Consider the following 15,241-nt stretch of genomic DNA (forward strand, 5'->3'; position numbering starts at 1 on the left):
GGTGAAGCAGTTAACCAGAGCAAAATAAATTGTTCTACTTACGCAGTGCTGAATAGGGGCATTATCTTGGGAAAATCTGTTTCAGTGACTTACTGTACTGTACAATACTTGTTACTTGGGACTGAACCATGAATACGAACTATTAGGATCCAGGCTCAAGGTCAAACATTCACTCTCATTTCTGTTCTGTAATCTGTTTTCTTGAAATACTTTCAAAAAGATTGCAGAAATCATAGGAATTTTTTTTTTTCCTTCGAGATACAGAATAAACATCTCAGAAATTTCAAGAAAGGGGATAAACATTATGTCCTCATCTATAAAATGGGTTTGTAAGTTACTAGGGAGTAGATGGCAATATTTAGATTTCCTGCTAGGACCACACTGAGTCTTGAGCTTATGGCTCTTGACTTTATATTTTTCACCACTTTAAAGCATTCAGAGTCTCATCCTCAGTTTTCTTTTAGATTTTTGTACATAATATTTAATGTTGTTGCAAACCATGGACTGACTAATTCAAGTCTTAGAAACTTCCCTTTCAAACTGTAGAAGGTGGAGAAGAAAGAGGTCTGCTCGATCATTTCCAAATCAAGGAAAGAGCGAAGACTGCTGATGGTAGGACTAGATGCAGAACGTACACTTCCATGGAAAACTGCCTTCCATTATACATTTTTTTGAAGATGAGGGCTGTTTTGTGCAGATGCTATTACTGTTCTTCTTTCTTACTTTAATTGATGATTTAAGGGCTGCATTACCTGATTTCTGATTTATTTGAAGAATATTTTGGTGTTAGAAAATCAATGAAAATTGTTATTTTTCTAGAGCATGAATTATGAGTCAAATTTGTGATTAGAAATGCATTTCCATATTTTACTCCAAATAGTTATTTTAAAAACACAGGTGTAAGAGTATATTTATATTCTTAATAACTTTATTCATCAGGTGAAATAAATTTGTTCAACTGGACACTTTTGTAATGATCAGATGGAATGGGTTGTTTTTGATGAGAAACAGTGTGGTTACTTTTGCAAGGACGGTAGTACCCAAAGAACTGAAAATGTTCAGGAAAAGTGCCTCCGTCAGGACTAGGTTTGCAGAAAGTGGTAGAAAATGAATCTTCAGTTCACTGTATCATTTCACCTGTATCATTGGAAAGAGCTTCTGATGGAAGCTTTCATCAGTTGTCATCAGTATCTTGAAAGACAACCTATGCCTTTTAAAACTAGGACTCATGGATTTAATGCAAGTTTGACCAGGACTTTCTGTTTTTGTGGTGGATGTGCAGACGAAGTACAATTGAAGGGGAAAAAAACGTTTTATTGAGTGTATCCATAAAAAACATTCCTTGGCCTCACCTACTCTTTTTTTTGGGGGGGGAAGCTAAGAACTTGGTTTGCTGGGGAATCAAAATAGGTTTCAGGAGGGGGCATTTTCCCAGTGACAAAAATACTGTATTTTACGTGCAAGGCTGATCAGAATTACTGGAGTAAATTACTATTTTGGTGCATTTTTTAATAAATTATAAAGTCTGTGTGTAATACTTCTAATTACATGTGTATTATAATAATATGTATGCAACTGAACCCTATGTAGGATTACATCACAATTGAAGTGTTATGCAGCATGCAAGGATCTTCTCTGACTTAAAAATAGAAGTCTTGCTGAGGGTGTTTCCAGTTAAGGTAATACTTGATCTCCAATATTGAGAGAGACTAATTTGGATTAAGTTTAAAAGAGGAAATTTCAGAAATAAGATTACTTTTCCAGATGAAGTTACTTGATTGCAATCAAATTTAGAGCAAATTAAGAAAAATTAGTATTCATATAGTATTAGTATTCATATATTATTGTTTTGTTTGTGCATGCGACATGGAAGATCAAGGTCTTGAACCAGTGACACAGTCATCTAGTTTGTGTGGCACAGAACCAAAAAGAAAAATCAGTCCTCACTAAAATTATGCGATGCCAACATTCACTTTTAATTCTTTGGATGCTTGCGATTTGTTATGGTACACTCGACCTCCGGGATAGCCTCCAAAACCTGGGGTGATGCCCCTCTTCTTTCTTTGGGTATTCAAACAGTTGCCAGCACACAAGGAAGGAGCAAAGGCTTATTCAATGAAAAGTTGGGCGCCCTATGTGCATGTTCAGGAACCTGTTCCCTTGCCTAGTTTCAGTGACTTTTTACCCATATTCCCTCTCATTCCTTAAGTATTTGTAGGTCTCGTCTTTCCCATCTGTAAGCTAAGCATAGTGCTACAGAGCTTAATGAAATCGTGTGTTCATGTTGGGTTCAGCAAGCTCTTTCGCAGAATGTCATTATGGTCTGGGTGGTTGTACTACTAGATGGGTGCAAAACTGGTGGTCTGGTTGGGTTTAGAGGTGCCCAGTTGGTTATAACCTACCTGGAGGCTGGTCACCAGTGGAGTGCCCTAGCTGTCTGTCGTAGCATGTCTCCTCTTTCACGTTATGCATGACTTGGAAGTCAACCAGCCCTTGCTCCTGACGTTTGCGGGTGACACCAAACTGGGGGAAGGGGTGAGCAGTGGATGTGCTTGAGATCAGGGCTGTAATAACAGCCTGGAAGGACGTGGGCAGGCTGGAGGAGCTGGCTGGCAGGAACTTTGTGAAGTTCATCAACAACGAGTGCAAGGTTGCGCATGTGGGAAGGAAGGGTTCCTCCGGGGAAGGGTTCCCCTTCACTCAGCCCTCGTCAGACCACGCTGGGAGTATCGCATCCAGCTCTGCATCCGCACCTCGCCCTGCCCCAGTATAAGAAAGGTGTGGATAAACTGGAGCGAGTTCAGCACAAGGCCACCATGATGTCAGGGAGTGGTAGCCCTGCCCTGGAGGAGAGGCTGAGGGAGCTGGGCTTGTTCAGCCTGGAGAAGAGATGCTTCAAGGGCCCTAACGTCAGCCTGCCCCTGCCTGCCTGTCCTCTGGCAGGACAACAGGCAATGGTCATAAACTGAAGTAAGGGTGGTTCTAGCTACATGTAAGGGCAATGTTTTTCTCTAGGAGGACAGCCAAGCAGGAGAACAGGTTGCCTGGCCAGGTTGTGCAGTCTCCGTCTTTGGAGATTTTCAGGATCTCAGTAGATAGAGCAGCCTGGTCTCACCTGATAGCTGACCTGGCTTTGAGCAGCAGGTTGGACTACATGATCTTCTAAGGTACTGCCAACCTGAATGAGTCTGTGAGTCAGTGATTCTGTATTTTGCCTTGCGATAATAATCTGTAGAGGGGAAAAACATAAATATTAAAAAATCCATAGTGCTTTCTGCTTGTGTTGTGGGTAAGGAGCCCTCAGACAAATCTGCAAATGCAGTCTTTGCTTTCTTCCTCTTTTCCCCTCCTTCAGATAATGCGCTCTAGTTAAAGAAATGTTGTAAATAATATCCTTTAAAAAGAAGCATCAGAAAACCAATCTTCAGTTGTGTTCTTGGGGTGTCCCTGTAGATTGCTTCTTGTTCAGGGCTTGCTGCCGTGTTATTCTCTAGCTTTGAGCAGGATGCTCTTTGGTATGAGAAAGGGACGCAGAAAAAGAAGTGAAGTAGCTTTTGGGGAAGTGGATTCTGCATGCAGTCTGAAAAGTGTTCATCTCTGTGGATCTGACCTTATTTCTGTTGCAGGTGATTATAGAATTTCCCCTGTCTGTAACTGAGCAAGGAACTGGGCTTCATATTTATTTTCTACTTGAACCTATGCAGTTCCTTATTTTTCCATTGCTTATAAGTTAGGTAATTTTCTTTGATAAATTTAGGAATAAAATTGGTACAGTACAGGACTGTTAGCTATCAATAAAACTAGATATACGTTAAAAGAAATAATGATCCACTCTTGATACAGCCTTCTTCTATGCCTTACAGCATGTGATGGTAAGCTGTCATAATATAAATGCCTGCTTCATTCACACCCACTCTAGTGTAAAAACATCTCTTAAAAAAATTCTACAGTCTGTGTTTCTTTGGAATAGTCTTGTGTGGAGAACAAATTGTGCTATCAATTTTTATTTTTTCTTTGTAACAGAGCCATCTTGAAGTATAGGGGAGAAAAAAAAAAGGAAATTAACCTACTTTCTTCTGTGTTCTTTTCTCTCCTTGCTTCTCTGCACCCCCAAAAGAGTCTATATATCAAATCTCACAAAGATTTACTTCCCAGCAGGAGTTCTGTGTTACAGGTGGAAGAAGACTGAATTGGGCATTACATAGCAGTAGTCAGTAAGTGACGTGGACCAAGAGGATTTTAGATATCCATGGGCTTTCCATGGGCTTCACAGTTTTTTCTTGCCCTTTTTTTTTTTTAATTTAATTTTTAGGCTTTCAGGCTTTCTCAGAGAAGTTACTTTGCAGCTTGCCTGCACTAAGCTTTCTTCATGAGTCACAGCTCCTTGGAAATCAGTCTCCTCGTTTCATCTTTTCTGTTTTCTATTAAAAAATGCTCACTGGCTTATTCTTTCTGCAGTGTTAAGAATGAAGAATCCTGATGTTGCTGCGGTTACAGTGCACACTCCTTAAAGAGAAGGTATGTTGCCTTTACAGTTCTTAAGGCGGTAGAACTGGAAAACTTGGCAGTGTGTGCCCCTTGGGAACTGAGTGTGTAGGTACTGTGCCACCAGGTCCGAACACTGTGCTGCCTTGTAGTTTTGGTGGAGTTTGCATTGGTCCTGTTTCTGTTACCTACTGACTATTGTACATGTAATGACTTTCGGAAAATAGTTTCGATGAAGTGGAAATGCAGATGTTGATCAGTATTTGTATTCCTGTGGCTGAGAACTGGTGATCTGTTGTTTGTCCCACAATTACAGGAAACTATCAAATGAAATGTGATGCGCAGTTGTAGCTGAAAAACCTAGTCCTGGAGGCAGAAGGAGTTACCAGAGGTAATGAGAGGGGAAACTGAGTCACAGAGAAGAATTTTGACTTTCTTCTGTAGTCTTTGGACAAGTATAAAGCAGCCTTTGTTTTCTTTGCTAAAACTGCCATTTGCCGTGGAATCAGAATTTCAGTCTCACAGATGCCAGGTCACCAGCCTCTGTTATTCAGGTGTTAGCACTCTGAGATTGTAAGCTCTGCTGTGGAACTTTGCAGACTCCCACTTCCTTTCGTACCAGCTTTCATTCATGGTCAAAGGTGTGCGCTTTCGGTGGAAAATTTGAAATAAGAGTTGGGACCTGTCCTTGGGGATCGTTTCATGCTCAGCAGATTCTGGTTTCTGGTGTGAGTGCCATTTAAGATCTGACTACTTCGACTGTGTGGGACTCCTGGGCATGAGAAACATTGCCCAGGAACATCAGATTTTAATGTGGTATTTTAATTCCTTTTCTTTTTTCTTAAATACCAGTTTAAAATTTAGAAATCATTACAGACTTGGTGAGGACCTGAATGTATTGCATTATTCAGAGATCTGATTTTTTTCTTTCAAAATGCATGCATTTAGCATAGTTATTGCTGATTTTTAAAGACAAACTTATGAAGTTACTAGCTAAACAGCTGGAATAAAAGCATGCTGCCCTGCTACAAATATTTTTTTTTTTTTTTAACAGCAGTAGTCTCTTAGGCTTGGAATATTTGGGTTTTGTTCAACTAGATCGGTTCAATGACTGACCTGTTATAAGTGGACAGTTAAACTGGGAACTTAGAAAGTTGGAAAGCTGCCTTTCCTCTTCCAGTCTGTAAATATGAGTAAGAGTTACCTGTTCCTCCTAACAGTTTGACAGGAAGGGACCAGGGGAAAACACTGGGAAGCAGACAGGGGAAGCCAGGGCCAGTCTTTTAGCCAGAGCGGGTCACCTGCCTTTCATAGTAGTTCCTGGGAGCTCCTTGGCCTCTCTCTGCATCTGCTGTACGTTGGGTCCCAGGGGAAATGTGGGGGAAGAGATGGAAAGGAGGCAATCTGTGGACCACCATTGTGGTCTACACCAGCCACGGCTACCTCTACCCACATATGAAGCAAAGAAGGTGATGAGCGCTGAGTTAGGTGAATTGGTGGGTCATCTGGAAGCCCATGGGAAATCTTAAACTTTGGGCTAGGTAACTTGAAGAGCTTCTTTCTGTCCCTGTGTTTCTGTGATTGCTGTGGAGCCCAGAAGGGAGAAGTTTGAGTCATTAAATAGAGGTTATAGTATGTTTGAGAAATCGGTTTCATATGGGAAAAAAGCTCTGTATTTTTATAACCTGTGTGTCACGTCCAGTACGTCAGGGCAGTTGTTCAGTTATGCAGAATCATAATTTCATAATGCAATACACATGAATAGTTCACGTGTTTCATGTTTAATAGTGGGGTTTTTTTGATTTGCAGTTTTTAAATACCTTTGGAACGAAATTGTAATATTTTGTGTCTTAAAAGCACATAGCTGTTCAATTTCTTACATAATTTTATGTTAAACTAGAGAACATCTACTCAGTGGTCACGATGTTGCATCTGGCATTCAGTGTTCAGTGTGGGGCCCCAGTACAGGTGAGGGACTGGCAGACTGGAGTGAGTCCAGCGAAGGTCACTGCCGTGGTTGGGGGTGGAAACAGGTCGGAAGAGGCTGAAGGAACTGGGTTTGTGTTGTTCTGAGGAGAAAGGACTGAGGGGGATTGAATTGCAGTCCTCTACTCCCTACGGTGGGGTTGGAAAGAAGACGGAGCCAGGCTTTTTTCAGGGGTGCACAGCAGGAGAATGAGAGGCAACGGCCGCAAGCTGCTGCGAGGGTGATTCCAGCTGGGCATAAGGAAAAACTCTTCCTGGAGTGGCTGGTTAAGCACAGGATCAGGCTGCCCCAGGAGGTGGTGAAACCTCCACCTTCGGGGGGGTTCAGAACTTGGGTGGAAAAGGCCCTGAACAACCTGACCTAACTGTGAAGGCACCTGTCCTGAGTGTATGAGGGAACATTCAGAGGTCCTTTTCAGCTTAATTCGCGCTGTGATTTCCACGATTAGTGTCTGAATGCACCTGTATAGCTGTGTGGTGTGTAACTGTTAGCAGCAGAATCAATGGGGAAACCACCTGAGCTACAAATGCAGACTGTGCCATATGCTGCTAGTCAAATTAAATCATCTGGCTTAATCTTGATTTAAACATCTTCAACTTGAGTTAGTTCCCCTGCCTCTCAATAGAAGAGGGAAAAACTTCTCTTTGAAATATGGTGCTGTTAGAGATCGTTCATGAACATGCCGGCTGCTACATAAAATGGCAATTATTTTATTTTTATGGAGGGCATTACTGGAATGTACAATACACAAGCTCTCTTTGCTACTGCAATATTTTTCTCAGCATCTAAAAAGTAGAGAAAAATCTGTGGAACTTCAAGATGAATTAATGCAATGTATAAGTCAACCCCTAAGGCATTCTTAAGTGAGAAAGTGTATCTTTCTTCTTGTGAATAACTGCACTGTTCAGATGGGAGCAAGCAGGTCAGTGGCTAGGACTCTTAACACTGGGTCTGTGTCCTTCCTCGACACAATTCTTGTGTAATTCGAAGCAATGTCACTGTGAGCTAGATCAAAATGGAAAACAAGCTGAAAACTTCCATAGCTCAGCTCTGCGTGTTGGTAGTATTTGCTTGTGAGGAAGAAACTGTTTTTAAAAATCATTGTTGAAGTTAACTTCCATAGGTGTTTGAAAACTTGCATCATATGTTTAAATTAAAAAAAAATAAAATTTTGAAGGCCTTTTAGCTACTCTGTTAAAGATGTATTTGGAAGAGGTGCCGAGACTAACTTTCAGAGATTTGCCGGTTATTGCATGTTTCACACTTGAAAAAATCTATGTTCCAGTGATGGTTCAGCTTTAAAGGAATAAAGAAAAATAGTCTTTTCTTCAAACCATAATTTTCCTTCATTTTGGCTGACAATTTTGGTGTGGCAAGATGCATTCCAGACACTTGTAAGCAGGAACACGCCTTTGAGCTCTGCAGATATAAATTGTAGAGAGAGGCTTTAGAAGGGACACTGTATAGTGAAAACACATAATGGAATATTTTCTGTGTTATAGACAGATGTTGTATACGTGGATGAATCCTTTCTGAGCCTTGGCTCTGAAGCTACTTGGTTTTGTCTAGGACTTGCTTAAGACGATTTAAAAGGGAATTTTGTATGCTTAGAAAATGGAAGTTGTTATGAATTGCCTCATCATATGAGGATCTAGCGCTACCAGAGTTGTTATCCTTCCTGGCATGTCTGTCCTGATGATTTGCCCTTGCATATCTGATGTCAGGGAGGTAACCTCCCTGGTACCTCCTCAGGTTGGATCCTTTTTTGAGGCACGTCCTTCCATTCACTGCTACCTCTTCTGTAAGTGGCAATTGATTTGAGCTCTCTATCCTGATTCACTTAGTTTATTATTTCTCCACTGTACCTTGATTTTCACTATCTCCTTCAACTTACTCTTTCCATATTTCGTCTGTGGAGACTTTCCAAGGGCTTGAGCTGTTTTGTGTGCTGTTGCCAGCAGAAGTGGTATCTTCTTGAGATTAACATCTATGGGCTACTCAAGAGTAGGACAGAAAATTCAGCATTGGCTCTTCTGCTGTCTTATGTGGCTTTTGGAAACTTACTTTTCCTCCTCACCCTTGTTCTGAAATCTATCTTTTTGACATGCTGTCTCTTGAGTTAGAGTGAAAATGGGTTTGGGGCAGAATGTGTGCATTGCTCAGCACAACAGATCCAGTTTTTCCTTCCAGATGATACTGGAATATCACTATTAAGTACTGTTATGAGGAAGGAAGGAAAATTTCTCTCGTGGGTTCTGGGCTTTTACTCTCTCTCAGCGTGTATTCAGGACCAAAGTAAGAGAATGCTCTGTAGGTTTATTCTTTCCCTTAAACCTTGAGATCGATGGCATTTGAGAAAAGAGGAGGAAAGAGAAGGTGCTCAGGAGACTGCTAGCTGGTACTTCACTCTCCTCTGGAGAGGTGGAAGTAAAGGGACTCAAGCGGAGTTTTCAAGATTGCCAAAAAAAAGAAAAGAAGAGAAGCAGCTGTGTATAAAATGTAGTTAAAACTTGTGACTTCCGATTGCCAAAGAGAGAAAAGCATCTTCAAAACTGATGAGCTTCCTAGAATTTTTATCCCTCTACCCTTCATGAAGACTTTGAAAGAGAATATATACTCCAAACAGGCATTGAAATAACATGTTTTAGTAATCTGCTTGTGATTGTCACAGTGGGAGCTGCAGAGTACCAAATAGTTTGAAAACTTCATCTTTCTTCAGCTGGCTTATTGAGATCATTAAAAGAATTGGCTCCAATACTGAGGGCTGTGTACATAAAAATTTGGACTACATGTGCCTGGCGTCTTGCTTCAAAATGCATTTCCTCTCTTCCATAATGGTGTTAGCTAATAGGTATGAGCCTGGCCAAATTGAAAAGGAGTGTCTCAATATTTGGAAATTATGTTCATCTACAAAACATGTTCCCTTCGTTTTTGCAGGGGTTTTCAGTCTGCTAAAGACGGAGTGGATACACTAGGATGGACACAGAGGAATTCCCTCCCCCACCACCAGAAGGTAATTGAAATAGTTTGGGGTTTAAAGCCAATTTTGTTGTAACAATTTGATTATATTTCCAAAAGTGTTTTTACCTCCCCAACGCTCCTTTTCCCCAAATCACCTTAAGACTTGGTTCCAGTGGTATTTGGCTGAAACATGAGTTTCTGTCATCTACCCTGTCTTGTTCTTGGACCTTACTTGCTGGTGTTGCAAAAGCATGACAGGAAGAAACCTGGGGAGCGATGGTCCTTACAGTCCAAATCTGGAAATACATGTTTTCTGAGGCACCATTGTGTGGACTGTATCATCACACCTTCGTCGTGTGCTTTGGCAGCCTCAAGCGTTCATGCACATGGTGCCCTGTAGAGAAAAAACAGCCAAAGCCTGTGGCATGAGCAGGATATGTGGACCAGTGTCTCAAACGCCTGGACAGATTTGGAGTCTGAATTGAGAGGACAGAGAGGGGTGAGTTGTTTTCTGTTAGGGCATGTGCTGCTTCCACCAAGCATACTTAATCTGGGCGATGTCTGCTGAGGGCTATAGCTGAAGGACCTTCTTCTGGTGCTGCAGTTCTCTAGCCAGCATGCATTCCCATGGGAAGTGTGCACAGCTGAACCTCTCTGTGGTCAGAGCACAGGATTATGGAAGAGTATTATGCATGCTGGACTATAGAGCTGGTTCTGTGAAGTTAGTGCTTGGTGCCCCTTGCCTGCTGGTAGCCACTGGTATAGCCCAGGTTTCAGAGGGCACAAAGGTAGGATCTACAAAGACACCATGTCATTGCCTTCTGTGTTTATGCTCTCTCTAAAAGGATATTGTGTGTGGCTGGTTTTTTTTCCTGTTTGATTTCCTGTAAACACAGCTTTGTGTAGTGCTTGCTATTATGTACTTTAAGTCTTAAAAGGATTTGGCTTTTGGTAGTTGAATGCTGGGAGACTTCTTAGGAGAAGTATTGTATGCTTGTTCTGATCATCCCAAAGTACAAGTTTATGGAGACATGGGTTATGGAGACCTGTGGCTGAACCCAGCACAGCTGTTCTTACTAGCTGGTAAAGTTGCTAGTATAGTTTGTATAGGTAGTGACTTTCCCATAAATTTTTGATCTGTCCCTTATATAGGTCATTATTACTTATGGACTTGCACTCTATTACATACATCGATATATGTATATATTTATATATATAAAAATAATTATTGCTTATAGGACATTTTACTTCCTGTTCACACAGAAATTATACCTATAGAAAGCCATTTAAGTATGAAAGAGGATTTATATTAGTTTTGTTCAGCCATAACTCTTTAGGAATTTGGGAATTGCCATCCTAGATCAAAACTGCTTTCTCTGTAGCTTAGACACTGCCACAGATAGAGATCTGTTACTAGATACTACCTAGGAAATTTGGAATGTGAAAGAAGCAGAAAGTTGTGAAATCAGCTTTTAATGGGTTAGATTTCTGGCCAGCATTATTGACAGTTTTATTTATGCTCCAAGATATCACTGAGGTTATTGTTGGCAAAAACGCTTCTCCTGTCCTTGGCCTAATCTGTGTGGTCGGGACCCTGAATTTAACTCTGTTTTGTTTAGTGACAGTTACTGTGAAACTGTCTCTATTGGATAATCCATCTCCAAAGAAATGTAGTGCTGTGGGGGAAGAGTCATCCCTAAGGAATCAATATTTCCACTTGAGCAGGGGCTGCTGTTTTTCAAAGACAGCTAATAATGGTCGCAACGGCTCCAACTTTGTGCAGTATGTCAGTGTGTGGGATACTATGACAAAAATTCAGGGTGATGTAGTTCAGTATGATTCTAGAATTTGTGTTCTTTCTCTGCAAAGCTCTTTGTGACATGTAGAACTATGTGTATCAGATCCTTATTTTCAGACATGTCACTCCTTAATACGCTGGGATTAGATTTATTTAACATAAATTGAGATTCCACTCTACCTGGTCTTGCGTCAGTGGATGCTTTCCCTGTCATCTCAAAAAGCATTGTCTGAAACTATTGGAACTTGTATATTTTTTTTACCTTACCATTGCTAACTCTCTTTAAATAGCATATTAATAAAGGAAATATCAGTGAAGATAAACCTTAATAATTACACTAAAATACACTTTAGTTCATGTTCTAGATAATTCTGATGAGCCGTTTAGCAGATGGAAAATAAGTGAGGATTTTAGGACCAAGTACAACTGCAAATACACATAACAATTAAAGGAAGGAAACATATGGGATTTTTTTGTAATGGCTGAATTTTTTTTTTGCATGCATATACACTGGCCACCCATGGTGTCTGCTCAGAAGGGGTGAGCAGCACTTGCCAGTGCCTTCAGACACTGGGTGCATGGGTGGGTTACTGTGGCTCGTAATGAGGATTAGGCTCCCTCTGTGTGCTGGGTGCAGGACCCTTTGATACATGATAAAAAAATACTTTTAGCTTTTGCATGATGATTCTAAAATCCTGAACTGGGGCCACAGATGAAGTCACTTGCCTTTTTTTTTTTTTAAAGTTCTTGTGACATCATGGGCATTTTTTCTTTTACCTATTTGTTGTCCTAACAAATGTAGTTGTAGTGTTGAAAGTCATGTGGGTTCCTTTCCATTTACAGGTGTATACCTTGCACTATAAATCTCAATTTTATTCTTGTCAAGTAGGCTTTCCATGGTTTTAACAAGTAAATTCCACAAATTTATTTGTATCAATCCTAATGTATAAAAAGGGGAAAAATAATGGTAAACCTTCATCTTTGTCATGGGGATGCTGTGAGAATGTATATGAAAGCTATGCGATTAAATTCATGTTAAATAATGTCTTTTCATTAGCAATAACCATCTGAATCTATACCTTGTTTAAGTTAAGGTACGGTTAAGGTCAATAGTAGAGCTGCTTCTGCCACTTCTTGATAGGGAAAAGCTACATGCGATAAAAGCATGGAAGATAACATATTTTACCTTTATTTAATTTATTATGCTTATGCAACATATCTGCTTATAGCTGTTTGGATATTCCATTCATGCATTGTTAAATAGGCAGTGGCAAGTCAGTGCTAGTTAATTCCCCTACCCCAGAGCAATTTCAAGTACTGAGTAACTTTAGAAAACTTAATGCCTGTCTGCTTCTTCCTCCAGACTGCTTTAAAAAGAGATTCTTCTAGCCATGGTTAAAAACTCCCTAGTATTTTTCTCTGTATATTTTGAATGAATGTATGTGTTAGCAACCGGGGGGCAGTTGGAGGGGGTAGATGCAAAGGCTTCTTTGGCTAAGAGCGTAATCCAAAAAACTGCTTCCAAAATTGACACTTGAGGTACTAGCTCGTGTTCCCTTCTTCAGTGTGTCTGTGCATATGAATTTATGCACAAAGTGCTCGTTTTTAAGATTCATACATAAAAAATTTCCATGGCTATTTTGTGAAATAAAATAGAGGATGATTCTTGTTCCCTCTATCAACAACAAAAAAACCCAACCCTTTTTAAAAGCTAAATGAAAATGGCAAATTTTATCACGGCTGTAAGTTATAATTATGTTTTTAATTGGTTGCTGTAATGGAGTGTCCTTAACCAAACCTATTTAGACAAGAAAAGGATATGCTGTGGACTGCAGACTTTGCAGCGAGGAATTAAAAAGCTGGTAATTCTGAGGATCGGGAATCACATCATGCTTCTGCTGTAGAGGAGTCGTCTTCATGCTGACCAGCTAGGACCAGAGGTTGGGTGTTTAATGCTAGGATGGTGTTTACGTGTGATGGCCCGTGCTTGTGCTATTACTACGTTATTAGGAGATGGGGTCTCTGGCTGTTTTTCAATTCTTTACTTGAAAAACATCTTATGGTCCTGCAAAGTGGAAGACCTTTTCTGTAAGTGAGGACTGAAGAGGTGTGTATCGGAGCCTGTTTCAAAAGGAAGACCAGTTTTGTTTGCTCAGCAGGATGGATACCTGACAAACAGCTTCTTAGCCAAGGGAAGCTGCGGGCGGGAGCGTACTCTGTGTCAGGTAGGCTTCTGGGTTTGCATTTTCATCTCTGAATACGTGTGTGTCTCTGTTTCTGGTACATGGCGCTATACCTCATGATTTCTCTGTGAAAACTATTAGAAAACATTGGGTGTATTTCCTCATACTGAGCATACTTGCCAAGAACTCATCCCAGTTGTCCTGCACTGAGTTGCCTTTTACAACAGTTGTAAGACCTGAAATAAGCTTTAAGCTCTGTTTTGTAATTAATTGAGTCTATCAGAGTAGCTTAATATATAGTGATGAGATTTGGAGTATGGCTGCATCGCCATACAATTCTTGAATTGTGAACAGATGGTATATTTTGTTTCCTATTTATAGGAAATCAACATATTATTTATATTAACATTTTAAAGTGAAATACTGAAATTTCAGTGTTTGTACAAGGACATTGTGAGAATGAATTTGATAGCATAGTCTTTGTATTACTGCTAAATACTCTCTTTACCTGAGAGAGAATCACTTGTAACTCTTCATTTGGGAAGCGTGAGGCGCCCTTAAAGACCAGGTGTAGTGGAGAGCTGGATGTTCACTTGCCTACACCACTGTCCCCAGTACTGTGGGTAAAGCTAGGTGAGAAACCTTGTTCTGCTGAAGTTTGGGATTTAAGATGTTTGTCAATTGAATGAAATTTGTTTTTTTTTTTTAAACTGAAAACAGACTGGGGATATCTCGTGGACACCGATCATAAAAGCATTTTGTACCCCTTTTTATACAAACGATCAGCTCTCTAGGACTGTGAGTGGGATATTTCTTTGTTCCTGATATGGAGGGACATAGAGCAAAGAGGCCAAGGACTTAAATCTGGATATCCTGTATGTGATCGAGTGCTGTGATTGTGTCTTTCCACAGTTATTTTTTGTTGTTTGCCTGCCAGCGCTGGAACACTAAAATAGTCATAGTTCCTCTGTCCCTGAGAAGGAAGTCTGGCTTGAGTCTGCGGGTAAGAGTGAAATAGGAACAACTGTACTCTCATAAAAGTTCCTATTGGGAAGACTTTACATATTCTAATAAAAAAAAAAACTTAGAAAAGTTTTTGATTAACCCTAATAGGGAGCTGCTGGATGGCTGCTGTGTTTTGCTGTAGAGACAACTGTATTTTTATTTAGTTACCTTTTGTGCTGTTTAGTGAATGATTTCATAGTTTATTTAGGTTTTAACTGTTCTAAGAAACTACTTTTGTGACTGAGACAAGAGGCAGTTAAATTGGGGCTTTTATAATATTGACAAGAAAAGCACTTGTGTGTTTTATGATTTAGTTTATGGAAGTGAAGAACACTGGGGGGACCTAAGCTTGTATTTTGGACTAAAGTAAAATAAAAAGATGTTACTTACTATGATTGGGGGATTGAAAGAAGAACACGGCTTAAATGAAGCTGCAGCTATAAAGGGAGTTGGTCTTGTACTAAACGGCATTGTTTGTTAGATATCTATTTTCAGCACACAGACAGTTACAAATGATGGTAAAAGAGGAGCCAAGATTTCAGAAGAATGAGAACAGAATATGAATTGTAGTTATGAATGGTCCCTTGTTTTTGAAGCTGGCAGTAGCTTGCTGGTGTCTGACATCCCATCTGTAACAGAACAATTTATTTATTTCTAAAGATCACATTTCTCTCAGTAAATAAAGGAAAATGCATTGTTTAAGGTAAGGATCAATTATTTTGTGTGACAATTCAGACAAGCTGTGTAACAAAGAGTAACAACAAAATTCCCATTGCAAAAATGGAGCTATGGTGTCACATGTTACTCCTAATTATGTGTTTT

General features: G+C 40.1%; 1 protein-coding gene across 7 annotated transcripts in view; it reads left to right on the plus strand.

Annotated features, from left to right (window-relative positions):
• Positions 1-15,241, plus strand: part of ARHGEF10 (Rho guanine nucleotide exchange factor 10) — a 120,740-nt gene that overhangs the window by 4,709 nt on the left and 100,790 nt on the right. For 4 of the 7 annotated variants that reach the window (XM_069805928.1, XM_069805931.1, XM_069805933.1 and 1 more), the window contains exon 2: positions 9,410-9,485. The exons of 1 other annotated variant lie outside the window; for it this stretch is intronic. In XM_069805928.1, coding sequence (XP_069662029.1) covers positions 9,449-9,485 — 37 coding nt within the window. In that variant the 5' untranslated portion in view covers positions 9,410-9,448. Of the gene's footprint in view, positions 1-4,458; positions 4,519-9,409; positions 9,486-15,241 lie in introns of all 7 variants that reach the window. 2 more of the 7 variants (XM_069805929.1, XM_069805934.1) reach the window with 1 other exon arrangement.

The sequence above is a fragment of the Haliaeetus albicilla genome, chromosome 18, assembly GCF_947461875.1.
Source record: "Haliaeetus albicilla chromosome 18, bHalAlb1.1, whole genome shotgun sequence".
Taxonomy (NCBI): Eukaryota; Metazoa; Chordata; class Aves; order Accipitriformes; family Accipitridae; genus Haliaeetus; species Haliaeetus albicilla.